The 26,215-nt window shown below is 40.9% G+C and overlaps 1 protein-coding gene across 1 annotated transcript in view; it reads left to right on the top strand.

Annotated features, from left to right (window-relative positions):
- LOC126482106 (carboxypeptidase B-like) overlaps window positions 1-26,215 on the top strand; it is an 88,721-nt gene that overhangs the window by 27,940 nt on the left and 34,566 nt on the right. Inside the window, exons 4-6 of the mRNA XM_050106082.1 lie at window positions 1,256-1,561; window positions 17,123-17,210; window positions 19,197-19,342. Of these exons, the coding sequence (XP_049962039.1) occupies window positions 1,256-1,561; window positions 17,123-17,210; window positions 19,197-19,342 (540 nt within the window). The remainder of the gene's footprint in view (window positions 1-1,255; window positions 1,562-17,122; window positions 17,211-19,196; window positions 19,343-26,215) is intronic.

Below are 26,215 nucleotides of genomic sequence, written 5' to 3'. Positions count from 1 at the left end.
TTTGTATACAGTTCATTTCTTAATTGTCACATATTTTATCTTAGTTAAATAAACTTACGTTGCAAGTACAATGAAGTAATTTCTCTCGTTTTATTCCTAAATATGGCATTATTATTTTGATTTGTAGAAATGGAGAAATTCTGTAGATGCACTAGTTTAAAATCTATTGTGATGGCTATAAAGTTTATATGCCGGAAGTCAATAAAATAAAAAAGGTTTAAGATCTTTGATCCTACAAAATTTCACTGCAGCACATGTTTATCTTTGTAACTGATGATAGTGTAACAGCCGAAAACTGGTTTGTGAAACAAATAATAAATATTGTAGAATATTAGACCAATATTGTGTGTGTTTTCATTCATAATGCATAAAATATTCTACCAATGATTGATGGAACAATCAATGCAGTATAATAGTTCTCTTAAAGAGTACAAGTAATACTACCTGTGTTGTATTCATCAAGACAAGAGAAGCTACCAAAAAAGGCCACTGACACCTACCATGATGGAGGCATAAAAAGTATTGGCCAGATGACCAAACCGAAGTCTGGTTCAATGAGTGACATCCAGGCACCTTGACGTGAAGTGATGCTAACACCTCCTTCGGACCTCATCTAGCGCTAGCACTACATATATGCTGAAGCTGTCAACATTCAATACTTCCGTGTACAATGTTTCACTAATTTTAATTTCCTTTGTTGTAGTTAATGTCTCCCTGCCATGATAATATTTTGCAGCTGTAACCCAACATTGGCATTAATAGGGCGAAAGTGTTGCACCTGTTTGCGACATGCCTGTTCATGCCAAGAATGCCCAATGTGCGAGCAGTTTTGTCGACTGCTTGTTTTCTACATGAAGAGGGGGAAGTTTTCGTTCCCCAGTTTTTTTTTCTTGAAATAAGCGATATTCTCACATTGAGTCATCCCCTCCACGTAGGGTTCTTTGAAAATAGAGAGCTGAGGACGGAGAACCAAGTTTCATAACATTCATGTTCTGAGTGCCTTGGCTTTGATCTCCCGCCAGCCGTTTGGTGATGATGGGTGCACGCTGTGCTGACTTTGGGGAAATGTATGTTTCACAAACTGCACTAGTACCATCCGTACTCTGAGCTAATTGTCTACCGAGGCAGCACTGGGGATGGTACAGGCATATCCTTATACTGTACACTTACTTATTACTAAACAACATCCCTTTTATCATGACAGTATGCTCTGACCCAATGTTATATGGTCTGTGTTCTCCACCATGGTTTATAGATTCTGCAGTACCTGTTGGATCTGGCTTCAAACTACTCTGACACAGTGACGGTAGAGTCCATCGGGAACAGCTACGCAGGCCGCGATCTGGATATCATCAAGATATCCTCCGGAGGTGACGACACCAGGCCTGTTATACTGATCGACGCGGGCATCCACGCCAGGGAGTGGATCGCGCCTGCTGCTGCCCTCTATGTCATCAACCAGCTGGTCGAGAACCCTGCAGAAAGTGCGCTGACAGACAACGTCGATTGGCACATCGTCCCCGTGCTCAACCCTGATGGTTACGAGTACACCTTCAAAGAGGTAATGACAACAGGAACTACAGGGGAACTTATATTTATACACTCTAAGAAAAAAAAAAGACGCTCCATCAAGGAATTATCCCAATGGGACAGAAATGACAGATGTGATGTACATGCACAGACAAACAAATGATTACAGTTTAACGAAAATTAGATGATTTATCCAAGAGAAATAGCTCCACAAATTGAGCATGTTACTAACACTATGGTATACTTCTAGCCCTTTTGGAAGCAGTTATTCGGCTTGGCATTCATTGATAGAGATGGTGGATGTCGTGCCAAGTTCTGTCCAATTGGCGCTTTAAATAATCAAAATCACGAGCTGGATAGAGGGTTCTGCCCATAATGCTTGAAAAGTTCTCATTTGCGGAGAGATCCGGTGACCTTGCTGGCCAAGGACAACAAAACGGGGCGTAGAATATCATCGATCTACCACTGTGCTGTAGGGGTGCTGCGGATGACAACCAAAGGGGTCCTGCTACGAAAATAAATGGCTCTCGAGACCATCAGTCCTGACTGTCGGGCGTGTGGTGGGCGACACTCAGCTTTGTATCCATCCCTGTCCAGGCCGTCTCCAGACACGTTTCGGGCCTGGAATCTCGTCTGTAATAGAACTGTCTTCAGTGATGAGTCTCACTGTTAATTGAGCCCCAATCACCAGAAAAGAAACGTCTGGTGACGCCTTGGACAGCAGTGGCACACCAACCTGACTCTCGCCCGCCGTACTGCCCGGTAGCCAGGAGTGATGGCCTGGGCTGCCATTTGTTTTCATAGCAGGACGCCATTTGTTGTCATCCGTGGTGCCTTTAGAGTACAGTGGTACTCGATGATATTCTACGCATCGTCTTATCTTCCTTCATGGCAAGTTATCCTAGACTTACATACCCGCCCTTACAAGGCGAGAGTTTCTACAGCTTGTCCTCGTGTGTCCCAGAGCCTACCTTGTTCAGCAAGATCGTCAGATCTTTCCATAATGGAGAACGTTTAGAGCATTATGGGTAGGACCCTCCAACCACCTGCCTCTGGAGAGCATCCAACAACTCTGTCAATCAGTATCAAGGCAAATAACCTCTTGCATAAGGGGCAGTGTGTAGTAGTTCCATTGTTGTGATATTTAAACTTTTCCCAATATAATGACTATTCCTAAAAGAGTATTTTCGTAGATGATTATTTCCCTAGGAGATTCCATAACAATTACATGGTTTCTCGGGAATGGGACGGGAGGAGATAAAAACCACCTGCTAGCTCCTAGGCAATCAGTTCATCAGCCTACCTGATGATGGCAAGGGTGGATACTTGCCGAAATATCGTGGCCACCGAACACTGACATTTGGCCATTTACCACGAACTATTCCGTAATCTAACCCTGTCCCCTGTAGGAGTGAGACGAAGGTGCTGAAGAATATTTACAAATTCTTCACTTTAAAAAATACTGGTTCTTGATATATAACGTTGTACGTGGCCTTTCGCGGTATAATAGGCGTCTATCTTCAAGAGTTTGCAATTCATGTTTTTCAACATTTTCGTGATGCACTCCCGTAAGTCATACAATACTGTGGCTATTCGTGGCATCGTTCTTTTTTATAAAATATATGATCAGGCGAATATCCGAAACTGAGAAAGTTATTAGTAGAATAAAACTTCTCCTTCAGTTGCCATTAATTTTTTATTTATTGCACTAACGGTTTCGAATCCTAAAGCATCGTCTTCAGGTGTCACGAAAAGCGAACGAGAGAAGCTACTAGCATACACGAATTATGGGGGTTAACATTAAAAAATAAAGGTAAAGCCATTAAAAGTGATGTTCTTATGAAACCTTAAATCTGTGGCAGTCAGGCCAATCGGTCACGGGGAGGGGAGGCGGGCATACCCACGTCAAACAAACGCATAGGACTGGGACGAATACGCTAACATAGAGGGAGGGATCAGGACAAAAAAGACATCTATAGCAAATAAATAAATAACTGCACTCACACATAGGACCAGAAACCACGTTGACCACATCGACAGCACTACACACAAGTGTGTAAAGCAGAGACGGACCAGATGCCAGCTGACAGCGGCAGCAGAAGCGACTGACACACTAGCCAATGAGGTGGGAACCACAGTAGATAGCTGAGAAACTACGGGACACAGGGGCTGATTCGTCTGCTCGCTTACGTAATGGTGGATCACTAGATCGATACAAAATATAACTACAAATTCAAGAATAATTATAATAATGATGAACACGAGTGTTGCGCAAAAATGCTTAATATATACTTGACAGAGTGCCCTAGGATAAAAACGTGAAAGATAAAAATACAACTAAAATAGAGGGCACAGATAGGGGCAAAAATGTTTCTAAAACTGAGCTATAAGACGACAGGTGAAGTATGGTAGGAGAATAATGTCAACATCGGTAGTCAAGTATGGACTCGTCTTAAGGAGCTAAAACAACGTTTACAAAAGGTTAGGCTGGTTTAAAGAGATACACGCAACAGAAATAGCAATGTAGACATATAAAACGGCACGGTGCATCCCCACACTACCAATACGTAATAAACGTAAGCGAGAAGAAAAGGACTAACGAAAGCGAGTAAAGAAACTAAGCCTACATGTAGTGTACGAGAGCACTCTAATTCGGGTACAATAGGACTACGTTAAAATAGAGTAATACTAACTATTTTAAATATATGGAAGTATCACCGGTGAGACACTAAACAGAATAACATACAAACATAAGTGTTCAGCAAGAATCCCTAAAAGTCAACGTGACAAAAAACACGACAATAAAAAGATAAAAATACCAGTAAAATAGGGCCCACTGATAGTATAAAGAAATATACTAAAAATTAAGCAGTAATATGACGAGTTCATTTTTGTCCAAATTCCTCCCTCTATATCAACGTCTTTGTTTTAGTCCCATGCGTTTACTCGATGTGGGTGTTACCGCTCCGTTACTGACTGTCCCGACCACCTCACATTTATGTTTCCATAACTACACCACTTTTCGTGGCTTCACTTTTCACTTTCATATGCCAACCCCATAGTCCTTGTACGTTAGTAGCTCCTATTGGTCGCAATTGGTGGCACCTGAAGATGAAGCTTTAGGCTTTGAAACCGGTGGTGCAGTACATAAGAAACATATCTCAAATGAAGCAGATTTCTTCTTGCAGCGGGCCTCTCACGTTTGAGAAGTATTCGAAGATGGGACGCACAGAAGATTTATAAGCAATATTTTTTGTAGACTGACGGCATTTATCCAGTATACCGCCAATGAACTGAACTCTATCATCCCCCTTATCAAGGACTGAGCTTACGTGATCATTCCATTTCATATCACTACAAATCTTTACTCAAATATTTGCACGAGTTGACTGACTGAAAAACTCACTGTTTTATAAGAGACTATTTTTTCTGCGTATTGTGCAGTGCACAATTACACATTTATGATCATTTAAAACAATGTGCCAGTCTTTGCATGTTGAAAATGTGTCGAGATCTGACTGGATATTTGTGCAGCTTTTTTCAGATTTAGACTGGGGGAGTAGTCCCCCCAAAGGATGCATCCGTGGTGGGCGTGCCAGGCCTATAGTCAGACGTGGTCGGAATCCGATTCCTCTAGGATGGTTAGAGGAACCGGATGTCGATGCCACCGGTGTGGAAGTGTAGTCCCAACGTGGCGTAACCCACTTTCTCATAGAGCCGCCGCGCGTTGTTGCGTGTGGTCGTCTATTTGACTGCAGATAACTGCATCATCTGCAGAACGTCTGAGGTTATTGTTAATATTGTCTGCCAGGTCATTAAGATGACAATATAAACAACAAGGGTCCGTTCACACTTACCTGGCGCACACGCAAAGTTACTTTAACTTCTCATTACGATTCTCTATCCAGAACAACATGCTGCGTACCCCCCCCCCCCCCCAATTTCCGAAAAATCCCCAATCCAATCACAAATTTTGTTAGTTACAGCATATAATCGTAATGGTTAGGGGCGAGTCAAATGCTTTTCTGGAGTGAAAATATACTGCATCCATATGATTGACTTGATCCATGAATCTCAGGATGTCTTGCGTGAAAACGGCAAGTTGAGTTTCGCACGATCTATGTTTTCGAAATCCATGCTGGTGCGGTCATTCTGCTCGAGATACCACTCTGAAATAAGTTGGCATCTGTTATACTGTATCCAGTCGCGATTTGGCACATACAATCAGACTAAAGGACCTTAAAAATTTCTGCCTCGAACATAAGTGATACACTCATTTTAAACAGCTAAGCAAGTCTGCGAAGTCGCGCGATTGGAGCTCTGCCTAACTTCTGATCAAGCAGAGTATTACTCTAGCAAAAAGGTCTTAGGCACTTTCAGGCTATTGGGACTGTATGATGAACGATTCCATAGAAACGAAATTACTGTTTGGTCTCGTAACAAGGGCGGATGGTACGGATTACATATTATGTGGGAACTACCCGTCTCTCTGTTAAAATACCACCCATTCTTCTATGCGACATATTCTTACTATAAAAATATTGTGGCTGTTGTAATGTTTGCTTTTGGTCTCCAGAAAGCACGCATTTACTAACTAGGTGCATTTTGTCTCCCCGAGTGTCCTCTTCTATGTTCAGCGACACCAGTGAATTGTAATAGAGGCGGCGAAAGATGATCCCTGACAGCTGGCAGCGCTGTTGCCAGCTTTCAATTGCGAAGCTCAAATGGCTGCATCAGAAAACAATATAGTCGCACAGCTTCGACAATACTAACGTGTTGCCGGGGAGACGTACCAAAACGCAGTATGTTATTGATTTAGGGGGATGCCGCATGGAGCAACCACAAGAAAACCCACTGCAACTGTCAGGGAACTTCTTTCGCTGACTTTACTATAAAACGTGGTGAACGAGCAATTTCGCTTGGAATCCCACGTTGCTCTCCACAGAGTAATACTGGCAAACTACTACTATTAATGTGAGGCAAACCACCTTCCGTCAGACCTAAAGTAACCTCCTCATCTACATGTTCGACCCAAACTACTTCACACCCCTACAAGTCCCCAACATTCTCTTCATCGAGTTATTTATTACTGCTCTGCAAATTACGTTTCTGGAGAACGAAACTCTTCTCTATAAGAATAAACCTGGTTTCCTTACGCAGAGATGTTGCAAAACACATCTTGCTCTACATGTCCATGTGTGGTGTGCGTGCTGTAAGACCTTCGGTACACACACCATCAGATTATTTGACTTGTCGCTCTAACGAAGTAAGCGAGTGTCAGCAATATGTCTCGTGGTCTTATCGTGGCGTGTTCATCTTCTGCCGTTAGGTCAGACGATAGAAATGCCACTTGCACGATTAGAGTAGCAGATTGACGGTGACCAACTTTAAACAGAACTTGCTTAATTTTCACACACATTTATTAAAATAATAAAAATCGTAGAAATTACTTAACTTGATTCTGGATGCTGTTTACAATTGACAATCTGAAATTCCTTTGGTCTTGGTACGTTAATCTTATTCTCACATATCTCTGATACTTGACGAAGTGTCTATTCATTTATCTTCATGGCTATGTACAGGAAAATGATAATCTTATTAGGCGCAGACTGAAACTTGACTATAGACTAACGCTGACTAATGCAGACTGACTAATCGGAGGTCTGTACACTCGTTATAATACATCGAGCGTTCAGGTATCACTGCGCGAGCGTGATCCGCGAGGAGAAAAGGTTCTACGTTAGCAGCAATCTCATTGGCTGCGTTACATATTAATACGCGGATCGGCGGAAGCAGAATTTGGTCCGTCTCTAAGACAGCCCCATCTCGTAATGCGCAGACGGACGAGCGCTGCGCCTGCGCTGTTGTGCTTAGCGGGGCGCGCTCTAGTGGGAAAGTTGTGTATGTGCTGACTACGCGGAACTATGTACACAACACCATGGAATCCAGAGTGCCGTACATAGAAACTCCCAGGTTGATACCGTGTTCTTTGAGTTCTAGAAGACATCTGATACAGTTCCATAGCGTCGTTTAATGAAGAAAATACGAGCTTACGAAGTATCAGACGACATTTGCAACTCGATTCACAACTTCTTAACAGTTATAACTCAGTACGTAGTTCTTAATGGCACCAATCTGATAAATTTAGAGGTAACGTCGGGAATGTCGGAGGCCACTAATGATTATAATTTAAAGGAGTGATGCAGTGGATTCAGTCGGAAGCTCTATGAGGCTGTTCCTAGACTATGCTGTTACCTACAACGAGGTTGCAATCTCAGATGAGTGTAAAGAAATGCAATAACATGTTGAGTATCGACGATTGGTGCAGTCACTGCCAGTTGACCCTCAACGTATTGTATATAAAGATGCGAAGACGCCCATTACTGTTCGATTACGCGATTGGCGATTAATCACTGAAAACAAGACACTTCGGAGCTAACTAAAATGGAATAACCATAAAAACTGACAGCAGGGAAAGCAGGTGGCAGGCTGAAATTGATTGGCAGAATCGTAAGGAAATGTCGTTCAACAATGAAACAAGAGGCTTACAAAACGCATGAAAGACCATGTTGGTTGTTTTTCACTAGTCTGGGACCCTTATCATGTTGGATTGTTACATAATGTAAAGAACATCCAAGGAATGCCACGTTTCGTCAACACATCTATTAATAAGTGCGAGAAATTCTGCTGAGATGCTCAACAAACTCCGGTGATAGACACTGCAAAACAAAAATTATACATTACAGAGAGGTTTACTGTCGTATCATGACTCGGACAACACATTAGTTGCTCCCACATGCGTCTCGAGAAATGGCCAAGACGGGAGAATCAGAAAAATCAGAGGCCAACGGACGTTTATCGACAGTCTTTCTTCCCACTCACCAGCCGCGAATGCAAGACGGAAGGAAAGTATTGATAGTGGTGCCGGAAGCACTTCCCGCCACCCACGACAAGGTGGCTCAGGGAGTGTAAATATAGATACCCACCCCTTACCACGTTTTCACGTTCTCTAACAAGTCACACAGTATTAAACCTAAATTTCACCACCGCTTACTCCCGAAACCTACCCCCATTTTATTCCGCACAGGAGACAGAATCCTTACACATCTTGAGCCATCCGCAAACTTGATGTGATCCCTTACGTTTACCCGAAACCCTATAAAGCTTTCTAACAAGCTCCATCCAATTTAATACTTCCATTTCTCACACAGTTTCAATCTCCTTTCTCACGATTCTATTTCGTCTCGATAATGGAAACTTAGGCTTGTCGCCAAGCCTCAAGAGATCATTCCCATTTGACGTACGTCAGCAACACAACTTCAACACCAGTATCAGCAGGAAAAGATAATCACTATGCAAATCGCCACCTAAGTCAATACCGTGATACGCCAGTATGGCGATGACGAATACACGCTTCCAACGTGCGTTCACCGCGATGTCGCCATCGCAGATGCGACCATCATGATGCTGTAAACAGAACCTGGATTCATCCGAAAAAATGACTTTTGCCATTCGTGCACCCAGGTTCGTCGCAGAGTACACCATCGCAGGCGCTCCTGTCTGTGATGCAGCGTCAGGGGTAGCCGCAGCCATGGTCTCCGAGCTGATAGTCCATGCTGCTGCAAATGTCGTCGAACTGTTCGTGCAGAGTCGAACTGTTCGTGCAGATGGTTGTTGTCTTGCAAACGGCCCCATCTATTGACTGAGGGATCGAGATGTGGTTCTACGATCCGTTACAGCCATGCGTATAAGATGCCTGTCGTCTCGACTGCTAGTGATTCGAGGCCGTTGGGATCCAGCACGGCGTTCCGTATTACCCTCCTGAACCCACCGATTCCATATTCTGCTAACATTCATTGGATCTCGAACAACGTGAGCAGCAATGCCGCGATACGATAAATCGCAATCACCATAGGCTACAATCCGACCATTATCAAAGTCGGAAACGTGATGGTACGCATTTCTCCTCCTTTCATAAGGCATCATAAAACGTTTCACCAGGCAACGCCGGTCAACTGCTTTTTGTGTGTGAGAAATCGGTTGGAAACTTTCCTCATGTCAGCACGTTGTAGGAGTCGTCACCGGCGCCAACCTTGTGTGAATGCTCTGAAAAGCTAATCATTTGCATATCACAGCATCTTCTTCCTGTCGGTTAAATTTCGCGTATGTAGCTCACCATCTTCGTGGTGTAGCGATTTTAATGGCCAGTAGTGTACTTTTCCAGATCTTGTATACCAGAAATGTTATTATCTCCGTAATAAGTCTGCTAAAATGTTCTACGCCTTCTCCATAGAATGATGAATACATCGCCACTCAATTTGAGGATATTCCCACTCTACGGTGTCGACATTGTGAGGCCTTCTGTTAGGATCAAGATTTTCCTCGACAAATCCCTTCTCTTTCGCGACATCTAACATTCTCACTTGATCTGTACTGCCACAGAGACGTGTACTGGTCATGATACCCAGACAGACGACATTCCTTTGTGTACCAAAACCACCAGGGTAGCACTTTTATGAGAGGATTTGTGTTTCAGTATCTATCCGCACGAGCTAGTCTCCAGAATTACTGATTACACTGAACCGTGACTTGCTTGGCAGTATATTCCTAGCCCATTACCAATGGCCCAATCACAAGCGTTCCAGTCCCTCTTCTGACAACAAGCTCTGTTAACCACTTAAGGTCAATACGGCGATTCTTTCTTCGAAAATGCGCCGGCTGGTTTGCGTCTCCGTCATTGTACCGTTGTCGGGTGGACGTTAAACTCTAACCTTGCTTTGTTCCACAAGCACCATACTCGGTGCAGTACTGGATTTTGTCCTGGCGGCGAACAGCGGTAAAACGCTACACACTGTTTTTAAGAGGATCTCTTGCCGCTCTGCAATCCCGCTGAAACAGCTGTGAAGGCCACCAGAAAGGCACAACTTTTCCTCCAGTAACAACACTTTTTTCAGTCGTAGGGTGACTTTATATTTGGTATTTCAAGTGGCACATTTCTGTTCCACTACCCTTCAGCAATCATAATAACTGACTTGACGCCTTGTAGCTGTCCTCTAAAAGGATTAGACAGTGTAGGTGGCAGTTCTGCCACTGATTTATTCCAGCAATGACAATTCACAGAGAGAATTCGCGTTCCACGACTAATCATTATTAACAAAAGTACAGTTGGGGCATGAAACAAATTTTTTACTCGGCTGGGGACATACACGTATTCAGGAAGGACGCAGCATGTTATCCCGGATGGAAAGTCATCGACGGAAGGAAGTAACTTTGGGCGTGACACAGAGAAGCATGTTGGGATCCTTGTTCCTCATACTGTATTTGAGTGGCCTGGCATCCAATATTATTACTTACCTCATTTATTTCGAAGATTTTGCAGTGATCTACAATGAATATCTAAAAAAGGTCTCTCAAATATTCAGGCAGATCGTGCTAAGATTTCAGAGTGATACAAAGAATGACAAATAGTTTTAAACACTCATAAATGTAATATTGCGTATTTCACAAAACGCAGAATTACGGTATCCTACGACCAAAATATTGTAGAGGCCCCAGGTTGCTGGCCTGAACAGTAGGTGATGGAGCTGGGTTGTCAGAGGTCAAGAAGCCAGTAGTTCACCTGAATGGGATAACGGTGGAGTGGCGAGTGCCTGGTTGTGGTTCGATGTTAAGTCAAGAAAACAGCATCGTTAAAAGATTAATTTATTGCTCAGCAAACTACAGTAGTCGTGACAAAGTTCGGAGAAGCCGATGCCCCCATAGTATAAGCCGTACACACTGTCCGGCAATTAGTGAGTGGGCTATTGTCCCTGGCAGCCTTCAGCATCACTCAGCCAGTGAAGTGATGGAAGCAGCGACTCAGTAAGGTTGCTGACTTTGGCAGTGGCCAGCAGCAGGCTAGCAGCAGCAGGCTAGAGGCAGCCACGCGACTCAAGGCAAGGCGCGCAAAACCGCGTTATGGACCCATCGTGGAGGGGGCGACTCTCAGCAACACTGCTTGCGTACACAAGTGGAAATGGACAGCATAGAGTTTGACCACGCAAGCAATGATGGTTGAGTGGTTGCACGTCCCCTTGCTCGAACTGTAGACCACCAGGGTAGGAGGTCGGTAGTGGCTGCAGTAAGTCTGCTGGTGGCCTTCGGTTGCAGGGCGCTAAGTCGCCAACATCAGGGTCAGTAAGACAGGGCAACAGCTAGCAGCGCCACGGTCCAGTGGTAGCAGCTTGGAGATTCATGTCAACTCAAAGAACAGCGTGGACCTCCCGTCAAAAGTGGCCGCAGTCAGACTGCCTACTTCTGTCAAGAAATGAGTTGTATTCATACGGGATCAGCCCATCCTTCTTATGCCAGACACCGAATCGCATCAAGCAAGCCACAACAGAGCCACAGCTTGGACACGACGGGTCATCCATGCCACAGTGACTTTGCCTTCTGCTGTGTCGGTGATATTACAACTCTAGCCCTGCTGCTGGCTGGGGTATGTTGTACCAGCAGGTCGCTTCTGATGTAAGCGCCAGGCCACTACAGGTCCGACCCACTTTCTTGAGGCTCTTACGTTACCCCTGGCGGCATCTTTATTTTACCTAGCCGCGCCGAGTACACTACTTGCAGCACAACTATATAATTCAGACAACTCATACCAATACCTCGATGTAACATTTTGTATAGGCTAAATCATAGGTGAAGGACCTGCCAGTTTTCGATTTATTGTCAGGATACTGAAAGAATGCGACAGTTCTACAGAGGTATCTGCTTGCATATATCTTCCATGACCAATCTAAGAATATTCAAGTATGTGGGACCCCATACCATATGCCACTAACGGGAGACATTTATCGCTTGCACCTTTGTCGCGCATTTTGCGCAGGGTTGGCGTGGTTAAATCAGATTTGGCATGTTAATTTGAAGGGGTGGCCGGATGACCTTCATGCCGCTATCTCGTACCCCCTGGCACGGAATCAGAGTACCCCATCTGTCTGCGTCTAGTGGAAATCATGAAAAAGTGTGGATGTGTTACAAATGTCTGTGAGTCTTGTAACTGAGGTGGGACGTGGGGACCAGCCCAGTATTCACCTAGAGGGATGTGGAAAACCGCCTAAAACCACGTCCAGGCTGCCCGGCACACCGGCTTTTGTCGTTAATCCGGCAGGCGGATTCGATCCAGGGCCGGTGCGCCTACCCGAGTCCAGGAAGCAGCGCATTAGCGCTCTCGACTAACCTGGCGGGTCCACTAACGGGAGAGATTGAACGTATACAAAGAAGGGCGACACGAAAGACCACAGGTTGGTTTGAATATCAGGAGAGCGTCGCACAAACTCTGAAAATTTGAATTGGCACACTCTTGAAGATAGAAGCAAATTCGCCTGCGGGAGCCAGTTTAAAAGGTTTAAAAAACAAATACTAAATGAAAAGTTTAGGTGTTCTCTTTATCCTCTTCGTATCGTTTCCGTGAAGACAAGATTACACTATTTGCAGTACACTCAAAGCCATGTAAGCAGTCGCTCTCCCCACGCTCAGAAGCGCGACTAGAACGGGAAGGAATCCTAACAATGCTCAGTACTGTCTGTCATTGACTTCACAGAAGTTTTCACGATGCACGGAGGTGACAAAAGGCTGGTATTGTGCTATGCACATATAGAGATAGCGGTAGTATCGCGTACACTAGGTATAAAAGGGCAGAACACTGGTGGAGCTGTCATTCGTGCTTGGATGATTCATGTGAGAAGGTGAACGACGTGATTATGGCCGCACGACTGGAATTAACACACTTTGAACGCGGAATGGTAGATCGAGCTAGACGCATGGGACATTTCATTTCAGAAATCGTTAGGGAATTCCATATTCCGAGTTTCACAGTGTCAAGAATGTACCGAGGGTACCAAATTTCAAGCACTACCTCTCATCGAGGAAAACGCAGTGGCCGACGCCCTCCACTTACTAGCATTGAGTAGTTTGTGCTAACAGACAACATCACTGCGTGAAATAACAGCAGAAATCAATGTGGGACGTACGATGAACGTATCCGATATGACAGTGCAGCGAAATCTGGCGTCAATGGGCTACGGCAGCAGACGACCGACGCTAACGGCTTTGCTAACAGCACGGCATCTCCTGCAGCGCCTTTCCTGAGCTCGTAACCATACGGTTTGAATCCAGGATGCTTTTTCTTCGATGGCTCACCTGAGGATGGCTGGCAATTGTCCAGTCGAAATATCGTGGATGGAAGCTAACGATGACTGGCTGTAAGCCGGAAATCTTTTTGAATATTCAGTTCGCAGGGAAAATTTTAAATTTCACTCCTAGATGGCTGTTAAAACGTGGCCTGGTCAGATGAGTCTCGATTTAGGTTGGTATGAGTTGAGGGTAGGGTTCGAGGGTGGCGCAGACCCACGAAGCCATAGACCCAAGTTGTCAACAAGGCACTGTGCAAGCTGATGATGGCTCCATAATGGTATGGTCAGTGTTCACGTGGATTGGACGCGTCCTATGGTCCAACTGAAACGGTCATTGACTGGAAATGGTTATGTTCGTCTACTTGGGGACCATTTTCAGCCATTCTTGGACTTTATGTCCCCAAATAACGATGTAATGTCACCGAGCCACTATTATTCGCAACTGGTTTGAAGAAAATTCTGGACAATTCGAGCGAATGATTTGGCCATGACATCGCATCACACAAATCCCGTCGATAATTTATGGGGCATAAGCGACAGGTGAGTTCGTATACAAAGTCCTGCACTGACAGCACTTTCACAATTTTGAACGGCTATAGAGGTTCAGTATTTCTGTAGGGGACTCCAACGACTTGTTTATACCACGTCGGGTTGTCGTACTACGTCGGGCAAAAGAGGCCCGTCACGGTATTAGGAGGTATCGCATGACTTTTGTCGCCGCAGTATATGTATGTAAATGTAGATGTGGATGTAGATGTTTATGACAGGGTGTAATTGCTGCGCGACTAGCTCTCTGTAGGCTGCATTTTTCGAAGTGGAGAAAGGAAGGCTGATAAGAGTTTAACGCACCGTCGTTAGCGCCGTCGTTAGAGAAGGAGCACAAGCTCCGGTTACCAAAGGATGGGGAAGGAAACCTGCCGTGCCCCTTCCTAAGCAACCATCCCGGAATCTGACTGGAGCGATTTAGGGAAATCACGAAAAACCTAAACCTGGTTGGGCGGACGGAGGTATGAAGTGTCGTCCTCCCAAATGCGAGTCCGTTGGCTGACTACTGCGCCACATCGCTCGGCTCCATTTCTCGATACGTGCTGTTTATGACTCTCCTTGCACGCCATGCGACACCATCTTAAATTGCAATGTGCGGAAAATAATGTATCGACAACAGAAACTAGCTCTCCACACCTTGTCTGTTTCCCATAGGTCTCTGTCCACGGTGAAAAATTCGTTATAGTTAAGATAATGCTTGTTACGAAACACCTTTCTGCTGTTTTCCTCGAGCTACATCCTTTTGCATCATACGTTAAATGCATGTTTACAAATTTCTGTGACAAATGATGCTTCATTTTTGACAGCCAATCGCAAATGTAAATCTCCATCCCAGATTCCTACTTACTGGTTTACTAAATAGGACTACCAACGTCGATGACACGTAGAGGTTTTTGTTGTAAAATCACTCATTTTACATACTCGTGTGTCACAGGCATCCCTCATTCAAGACCTCAGTCCAACAGCAATATTAATTTCAGACTATTGACTCCTAGTCTGAAAATACTCAGTTTAAGATGCTATAGCGGCTGTATAGTTTTAATCCAAATGCTGAGACACTGTTCTTAGCAATACTAATACTACAATCGTGTTGCACAAGGACTGTTTGTGCGGTTATATATATATACATATGAAGAATCGAAATGGAAAACATTCTACGTGTCATTAATAAAAAGAAAAAAGAAAAAGAAAACAAAACGCGTTCTCGGAACTCTGTTGCGTATTCATAGCTTTGATAGAGGTGGTAAAGCACGTATAAAGTGAAACTTCCAGGCAGATGAAAGCTGTGTGCCGGACCGAGACTCGAACTTGGAGTAGAGTCTCGGTCCGGCTCACAGTTCTACTCTGCCAGGAAGTTTCATATCTCAGCTGCACAGTGAAAAATTTCATTCACGTAGAAAGTGTTTAAAACATGCCTTAGTAGATGGCTCATTGTCCTTGACCCGAGCTGTGCTTGCCTTTGGTGTTTCAAAATTTAAGGAATATTAACAGTGGTTCTTATTCACTACAGTTCTACTTCTTAAAAACGTAAAGTATTATTTCTGTGCTTGTATTATCACAAATAAAAGTTAGTGCCGCAGTATTAATGGTATTTGGAAGAAAAACTTTCTTTTTATTTTGTTGAAACCACGTCTTTCACACCACTGCTATGTACAAACCACAAGTTCATTCTCTAAAACAAAACAGTAAACAATGAAAGTTAATAATGATTTCTAACTATATAAATAGCGCCATTTACGGTTTAGAAACGACAGGCCCGTCTTCACACGACTGTTTACTCTTATAGTACATTTATTGTTGGTTACATTAGCTGTTGGCCAATTTTCTTCCAACGAGTAATGTAAACAACAGGAAATGTAATATGAAGATGAACAGCCGTCTTGAGATGAACTTGTCGGTTAGAAACCGGTAACGGCACTATTTATATAAATAAATAGCATTATTATCACTGGTTGTTTGCTGTTTTATTCTTTGCAAGAATCAGCCTGTAAATTCTTTCTTGTACAGCAGCAAGAAACAGCATGGAGAAAAGCACAGCTCAAAAAGAAATGATGCACGTAACCCAAAACGGAATGGTTGTTACCCTTTTCTTCTCCGCACGCACCTTGTTAGAAAAATCTATACCACTTTCACGGAGATGCTCCTTGAAATGAAGCTAAGTCTTGCGACCGCTACGATGAACACTTGTGGGCGTAACCTAACGTCATACCAAATACGCGTCGGTACTGTGACGTATACCTACATCTATAGCAACATCCATACTGTGAAAAGCCCTGTGGAATGCATGGCATAGGTAGCGTCTCACTTTCTCAGTCATTACTGATCTTTCCCCCTCCATTTGTGTGTGGCAAGTGGAAAATTCTTTGTGCACGCCTTATTTATTAAAAAAGCCTATTACTGCATAAGCCAATCATTTGCTGTGGAGCAACATTTGTAATTGTACCTTTCTGTTTGTAATGCGTATCAATCTTTTGTAGGAGACATACTTATTTAAGAATTTTAGCATATTGCCGCTGCCAACCGATCGCGTGGTGAAGAGATGCCGGGGCTGGACTTCAGTTAAGTAGTTTTAATTCGACATGGTACCACGGTACTATAGGTTTTAATTTTAATGTTAACTGTGCCTTACTCTGCCATGTTATAGTAATTTTATGCTTCTGAAGAAGGCTAGATTAATTTAGTCGAAACCTGGTAAAGACTAGAAAATTTGCGCAACTGAGGCTGATTCTTCAAAATATTAAATATTAGAAATACGAGCATATGCTTAATGTTAATTTAAAAATTAAAATTTCCCCATCAGTAAGTGATTCTGCTTGTACCCACGCCTCGAATACTTATACACTTCTACTTACTTGTGTTTTTATATGTCACAGGACCGAATGTGGAGGAAGACCCGATCCACTGAAATTACAGGATGCGTTGGAGTGGATGGTAACAGGAACTTTAATTTTCACTGGAATGGTAAGAGGAATTGCATATAGCATATGGAATTTTTATTTTATTGCCTAAGACTCAAACACACATAATACTTATTCCACAGAGCACAGGGGTATAACCTTCGTTAGTGTCACAAATGAAAATCATAAAATTGTAGGTGATTTACAGTATTAAGTAATTTGGTTAACCAGTTTTCCTGTTACAAGACAGTCATCAGACTATAACAGAAGATCGTCATCAAACAAGATGTAGCACTGGTTAACAACACTCCAAAAGACATTACACGTGGGGAACGAGAGACAAATACAAAGTAAATCTCATCTTTGACAATGCAATAGTAACATAACTGAAAATATTAAAGCCGAATAGTTTGAAAATGTAAAGGGAACACAGCAGGAAAATACTAAGACAAAACATAAAGAAAACATGAGCAAAGCATTACACTCAAAAGAGGAGAAGATGTACATGTGGTGAAACAGCCCAATAAACCTATACAACAATTTAAATGAATTTAATATTTAAGTAACACAAAATATGATAATATGAATCAAGATCACTTAGGAACAACTTGAAAAAGTTTTACATGTGGAAGGTGATTTAGAAAAAGATTGAAAGATATAACTGGAAATAGTAACAGGAAATACAAAACTAAACTATGTGTCAGTGTTTTGAATAATTAATCTCAATGTATGGAAAATGTACTTATAATCAAACAACAGAATACATGAAGCAGACGCACAGTCACAGTTAAATAAATAAATGTAGGGAAAATGGAGAAATAGGAAGTAACAGACTGTGTGGAAAGAATTGGTCTCATAAGAGGCTTGAATGAAGTTTAGGAGAGGGGAAGCATTAAGCGGTGTCTGGTCATTTATCGTTAGATGAGGATTGTGTGACAGATATTTATCGATTCCCAGGAGGTTCCAAAAGATTCAGTTTTTACCCTCTTTTAGCTAAGTGACGGCCATGGGACTGTGACTGGTAGCTGTACCTTTCATATAAAATTATATACTTAATTAGGTATAAACCGTTCTGTGTTGTCACCACAGTGTTTTTGGGGAAACTGAAATATTCAATTTGCGACTTGTTTCCAAAAACTGAAACGAGAAGAAATATATCGCTGAATAACTAATGAGAGTGGATTAGATACATTTTTGGTTCTATAGATCTACTGTGATATAGAACGTGTCATAAAAAAAACATATAATACGTAAGTACAAAAAAGAAAGAGAAATGTTTATGTCCCTTCCTCGGGTCCTAACTGAAATGCCCCTCTCGGGAATCGCATGAGGCAAAAGCATTGTATAAATATTTTCATTAAATAAGTAATAACAAATGTGTTCAAAACATATAATTGTGCAATAAATCAAGTTGTAGATGAATAATTTTTAGCCTATTGTAGTAACGCTTCTTGTAACGGAAACTCAGTTTACAACACTTATAACTATGATTACACTACTGCACTCGATTTATGCCGAAGTAAGGTTTTATGTAACATCCACATCTTTGGGTGTTATTAATGATATACACATAGGCCGGTTCTATTAAGAAACTCTCCAAAGGAGCGGAAGAAATTAGACACCAATAAATCATTATCCTTTAGGCCTTAGGTTTTTAGCTCTCTGAGTTTGTCTGAAGGAGCTGACGCATTTCTGCTGCCGAGGACAATGAATTACCGCCCCATATTCCACTTTACCAACGGTCTGCACCATTTTGTTTTGTCATTATAACAGCATGCCACAGTGGTGTGGGACAGAACTTTGTTGTGTACCAGATGTAGACTAGTACTTGCACACACATTCACTTACACACACGCATACACACACACACACACACACACACACACACACACACACACACATACACTTTCACTCACTTTGGAACGATATGTTGCCCTGTGTAAGACACTATTTTCACCAAAATATGTTTTGCAACATTTTGTTCATTTAGGCCTAGAATGATACTTGTATTATGTATTAATCTGCAAGCTGTACATTTCTGCTTTTTCAGAGACGGGCTCCAGCAATGACCCCTGTTCTGACACTTATGCTGGGCCTATGGATTTCTCCGAGGTGGAGACCAGTTATCTGAGGAACCACATCAACAGGAACATCGATCGTATCAAGCTCTACCTTACGTTCCACAGCTACGGCCCTGTGAGTACTTAATGCACTATTTTCCAAAGTTATATAAGGTGCTACTTGGTAAACAATATATTATAACCTAATATAGAACGAATATGAAGCTTTGGTGCTTCATAAGTAAATGAAAAACAATTGACATGGGGAAAATTAACGTTTTTCAAATGAACAGTAGCATTTTGTTTGTGAGGAAATAACTTTATTTATAGAAAATCCAAGATCTGTGTAATTTACATTGTCGCTTAAGAACAATTATTTCAATCAAGTAACGACCATTATCTTGTATACAATTATCAATTCTCTGCTAGAACGTTACTCATAACTCGAGCAAACAGGCGCTGATCAATCGCACACTCCACTTTCTTAGTACACCTTTCAGTTCTGGTCAACTTTGGATTTTCTTACATAGACACACCAGTTCAAATGCCCTCACAAAGAAAAGCCACAAGTGCACAACTCTGATGTTCTGAGTGGCACGGCAAGTCATCAAAATGAGAAATGAAGTCTCCAGTGAAAATGTTCGACACAATTGACATGGTTGCAGTTTAGATGTGTGATGTTGCATAATCCTTTTGAAAACAAAACTTTCTCACGTGCATCAGTCGTATTCACAATTCTAGAAAAAATAATGCGTTGATCATGCGTATGTAACGTACGGCGCCCATCGCCATTGTTGGACAGTCCTCCTGCAAAACGTGAGGTGCAATTACGTCAGCAACTGCTGCAGTACACCGCACAGTCTCACGTGGAGGTCTAAGAGGCCTATCATGAACTGGACAAGGCTTTTCAGGGAACTAAAGAACGATAATTCAAGTGAAAATGGGCGCATCACTCGTAAACACAGCGGCATTTGAATCTTCCTCAAAGACCTTTCTCCCATGCGCAGCGATGATTTCTCATTATTGGAAGTCCCTGAATCTGTTGGACGGATAGTAACATTTTCGTCTCTTACTCACAGTTTCTCATCCAAGAACAGCGTGCATACTGGTGTACGAATCGTCTTCTGCTAATTGCTGCTCTCGTAATGGCTATGCTTCCATTGTTCTCGCTTTTTTCCAACAGGTCTTGGCGGCTTTGTTAACTGTTGCTCCTAAAAGCTGTAACCCACCATATGATCGTAGTACGACTGGAAGTTGTGTGATTAAAAAAGCGACGAAATATTCGACACGTTACTGCACAGACTCAGTATTTAGCAATATGGTATGGAAACCAGACACGCGATGCTCTATAGCCGATTTTTTCATTGCAACTGAAATGGCAATCAGTCCAGAAGTGAATGACAGTGAAGTATGTGCCATCTCAAAAAAATGGTTCAAATGGCTCTGACCACTATGGGACTTAACTGCTGAGGTCGTTAGTACCCTAGAACTTAGAACTACTTAAACCTAACTAACCTAAGGACATCACAGACATCCATGCCCGAGTAAGGATTCAAACCTGCGACCGTAGCGGTCGAGCGGTTCCACACTGTAGCGCCTAGAACCGCTCGGCCACTCTGGCCTTCTGTGCCGTCTCCCTCCCACTACTGACAACTGTGTAGTAGCCAGTAGCCAGTCCTTTTCCCATACGTCACCCTGCATTCACTCTAGTTTTGAGTCCTGTCAAGCTGATAAATTTTTACAGTGATTCAGTCAAGTACTCTTCCGTTATCTCACTCAACCTCAAAACACTGAGTTGACATATTGTGTTGATTTAGCAACTTCATTAAACTTATTTTATTATACTGAGTATTGTTTCTATAATTCCACTGAAGTAGATATGATTTGCCTGTTCTGCATCACACCCCTTTGATCACAATTTTTAGCTAAAATCATTTTGTCAGCACAAATTAATTAAAGTAACATGGGCAAGAATAATTACGCAACCTCATCAGCGCACTGCACCACATGAAAGATAATATAGAAGAGTTCAGTCCTACATAAGCACATAAGAAATCTAAATCAGAAAATCGAAATCAAATCGTAAGTAAATAATGTACCCATACGTTTAAGAATAAAAATACAGACAAATGATCACCACCAAAAATACAGCCGCCGGTTAGTATGAACCCGCAATCATGTGATAAGTTACAAAGGCCTGAAACGAAATAGAAATCAATCCCCATACAAACTAAGGCATTGAAAAGTTAAACCCCGCACAAATGGCGTGTTTGAAATAGAAATCAAGTAAGAACAAATACGAAAATCGTAAGTAAATGCAACCATACATCGATATGAAGACAAAAACAGGTCTCTCTTTCTATAGTTATCAAAATCGAAATAAAGAAATCGTAAGTAAATCGGTTTCATAGATACAAGTTAAATCTAAATATCATAACAACTAATCAGGCAATCTTTCTGCTCCACTGTTCCATGTATACAATTAATGGTGGAAAATGAAAAAAAAGAAGAACATTTTGAAAAATCCATGGGGTACTCCCTTTGATCCTCAAAAATGGCCGAAAATAATTAATTTATTTTTGGTGAAGATAAAAATTGAAAGGCCATAAATAAGTTTTCTTATACAATAAATACGATGTATAATAATATAAGTGAAGAAAGTAATAATGGTATGAGTGAGAGAATGAATGAGAGTGTGAATAGATCAGCATTTGAAAGTATGTCGGTAAATAAACTACACCAATTATCTAAAGCCAATAATATTCGTGGCTATAGTACTCGCAACAGAAACAAACTAATTCAACAACTAACACAATATCACAACACACCTGACCAACTAAAACACATCCATGACATGACGCTTTTAGAACTTAAATCCTATTGCAAAAATAGCAACATTCAAGGTTACTACAAATTTAATAGAGGAGACCTCATCAGGCATATTATTAATTCGAATCCTCAACCAAGTTCCTTAACACAAATGCCCTTTTACTATGACACAGATCAAAACACATTTATTAAGCCCACAGCACGAGATCGACTTAATGTAGCGATGAAAGATAAGGCATTCACTGAAAAAATTAAAAGAAGACTTGAAACATGGACGTTTGAACAACCGCACATCAAAACAAAAAAGGATCCAGTGGTTTCATTTATAAACAGAATAACTAAAGCTCTAACTAAGAAAATCGAAAGTGAACTACATAAGCACAACGTTATAAAGTTAATGTACAACTAACATGTGATTACATTAAAGGCAGAGAGGTGCAAGAGTTCAATTTCAAAACCCCAAACGATAAGATTTTAGAATCAACCAACCTAAGAGTGTACATGCGCTCTATTAAAGACAAACTCTTAAGAGAAATGAGTGAATTTCAAGGTTGAGGATCAGGTTGGTCATTACACAAAATTAAAACATTTGAACTAAGAATTAATCAGTATACACCATATTCAGGAGCAACTTACTCTGATTTACCATATCACATCAGGTCCAAACAGGTGGTACTAAACATAATGAATAAAGATGATAAGTGCTTTCTGTATTGTTTGAAGGCTCACTTGAATCCATTACATCGTTTATCAAATCCAACAAGTGTACATCAACATTACAACTGATATCGACGAAGCATTAAAAGACATTGAATTTCCTGTAGCACTTAAAGATATACCAAAGATTGAGAAAATATTAGGATTACAAATCAGTGTGTTTGGTTATGATGAAAAACATATAATTTATCCACTATACCCACACAAACGAAGAATACCAGCTGAAAATCCTGTAGATCTATTAATAGCAACTGAAGATGAACGAAAACACTATTGCTTAATTCGTAACCTATCACGTTTAGTTTCATCTCAAGTAAATAAAAACGAACACAAGAAACATATATGTAGAAGTTGTATGCTGTGCTTTAATGATGAATCTAAATACAAAACTCATATGCAGGACTATTGTAATAATGAAACTGTTAAGATTGTAATGCCAGATAAAAGAAGCCAAATCTTCTTTAAGAACATTCAAAACACAGTCAGCGTACCATATGTTATTTATTATGACTTCGAACGTTTAATCCCTAAGATTGATCCCAACACACAAGACACCGCCAAGAAAAGTAGATGTGACCAAAAGCATGAACCATGTAGTTATGCATACTGTATGATTAGGAATGGCATATTTATAAAGTTTAAGCGTTACAGAGGTCCGGAGGCACCAAAGAAGTTTATTGAAAGCCTAACAGAATAAACCAAGAAGATTCATCAAGTGTATAAAAAAGTTGTACCACTAGAAATGACTGAAGAAAATGAAACACAATATGAATGTTCTGAGAACTGTACATACTGCAATTGTGAATACACAGAAAAGAATATAAAAGTTCGTTATCATGATCATATTATTGGTAAATTCATAGCACCCGCATGTAACGAATGTAATTTAAAACTAAAAGCACCGAATTTTGTTCCTGTCTTTATGCATAATCTTAGTGGTTATGATTCTCGTCTGTTTGTTAAAGAACTAGGATGCACAAATGAAGACATAGAAGTTACTCCAAATAATGAAGAAAAATAGATATCATTTAGCAAGAATGCTAAAGAAGGTGTGAAGTTAAGGTTTGATGACTCATTTAGGTTTATGCCTAAATCCCTTGCATCACTCATTAAGAATCTGAAACCTGAATAAATGGCTATTACAAAACGGTTTTTCGATGATGGGGCATTAAAACTTGTAACTAGAAAAGGTGTTTATCCATATGACTATATGAACTCTTGGGACAAGTTTAAAGAAACACAACTTCCAACTGTAGAAGCCAATTACAATAGCATTGAACAAGAAGACGTATCAAATGATGATTATTAACATGCAGTAAATGTTTGGAATCACTTTAATTTACAGAATATGGACGAATATCACGAATTATATTTAAAGGCTGATGTGTTACTGCTTGCTGATGTGTTTGAATGTTTTAGAGCTACTTGTACGAAAGCTTATGATCTCAATCCAGCACAATATTACACAAGTCCAGGTTTAGCATGGGATGCAATGTCGAAAATGACTAAAATAAAATTAGACATGATAACAGATTATGATATGATTCTAATGATTGAAAAAGGAATAAGAGGTGGTACATCACAATGCTGCCAAAGATATGCTCAAGCAAATAACAAGTGAACAACTATGATCCAACACAAGAAAGTACATACATCGCATATTTAGATGCAAACAACTTATATGGTTGGGCAATGAATAAATATTTGCCATACAAAGATTTCAAATGGTTAACGAGAGAATAAATAAAACAACTTGACATCAAACATATACAAAGGAACAACGACACAGGTCAAATCTTAGAAGTTGGTTTAGAATAAGAAATGCACGATCAACATAAAGACATTCCTTTAGATGTAGAGAACATGTGCTCCCAATTCAAAACAGCCAAAACTGCGTGGATCATTATACAACAAAGATAAATACGTTATACACTATAGAAATTTACAACAGTGTATAAAATTTGGACTGAAACTTAAAGAGATACACAGAGTTCTTAGCTTCAAACAGTCTGATTGGTTAAGCAAGTATATAGATCTAAACACACAGATGAGAACCAAAGCAACAAATGAGTTTGAAAAGGACTTCTATAAATTGATGAACAACAGCGTTATTGGTAAGACAATGGAGAACATAAATAATCGAGTTGACATACGACTAATAGCCGATGGAAGGAAGTGTGCCAAGCTTATATCAAAACTAAACTTTATAGATCAAACTATATTAACCGAAGATTTAGTTCTTCTGCACATGAATAAGACCAAAGTGCTCTTTAATAAGCCTATATAAGCAGGGATGAGTATTCTAGAACCGTCTAAAGAGTTTATGTATGACCTCCATTATACCACAATGAAGCCTAAATATAGAGAAAACATAACTATTTGCTACAAAGGTACAGACAGTCTGATCTACCATATAAAGACACAAGATTTTTACCAGGACATGAAAAATATGATGAACCACTTTGATACAAGCGACTACGCCAAAGATAATCCGTACAACATACCACAAGTTAACAAGAAGGTCTTAGGCAAGATGAAAGACGAGTTAGCAGGAAAGCTTTTGACTGAGTTTGTTGGTCTGCGATCAAAGATGTATGCTATGGAGTACGATGACAAAGAGACTAAGAAGGCTAAAGGTGTTAAGGCAAGCACAGGAAGGAAAAAATCTTGATATTACAGACTACAAAACATACCTACTACAACAGACCGAAATGAATAGAAGTATGAAACTTATTCGAAGCAAACGACATGAAGTCTACACAATTGGATTGAACAAGCCAGCACTGAGTCACAAGATGATAAGTGATTCATACTACTAAATGGAATAAACACATTGCCTTGGGGACACTATGAAATTGTGAACCAATTAAATCAACAATGAACGTCCATATCTAAATCTTCCCTTTATGTTAATTGCCATTTCTCTCTCTCTGTCTCTCTCTCTCTCTCTCTCTGTGTGTGTGTGTATGTGTGTGTTTGTGTGTGTGTGTGTGTGTGTGTTTTAGTATTAGCGCTTTTATAGGCGGTGACGCTCAAAAATGACCATAAATTAAATTAAAAATCATTTTTAAGCTTATGATTAAGGAACTTAAAACGAATGATAAAACTCTGAGGAAACTTAAGAAAGACAACCTAATTGCATTGGTACAGAGTAAACAAAACGCCATTGATAAACCCTTAATGACTATGCCCAATGACAAACTAGTTAAAAGTGATGCTGAAGAAATAAGACATGATGTAACGAAAACACTTAGAAGTAACAACATTAAATGGAAAAAAGTGTCAACATACCCTAACCTTTCAGAAGACTTCATAAGAGAATTTGAAAATGAATTAGATTGGTCTGAAATGTCATACAGTCAAAAGTTCACAAAAGCCTTTATAAGAGAATTTAGTCATAGTCAATTGGCATGGTATTGGCTGTTCACAAAAACTAAGTGAAGATTTCATTAGAGAATTTCAA

The sequence above is a fragment of the Schistocerca serialis genome, chromosome 5, assembly GCF_023864345.2.
Source record: "Schistocerca serialis cubense isolate TAMUIC-IGC-003099 chromosome 5, iqSchSeri2.2, whole genome shotgun sequence".
Classification (NCBI taxonomy): Eukaryota; Metazoa; Arthropoda; class Insecta; order Orthoptera; family Acrididae; genus Schistocerca; species Schistocerca serialis.
Note: the sequence above shows the minus strand (reverse complement) of the source record. Positions and strands in the feature narration are given on the sequence as shown.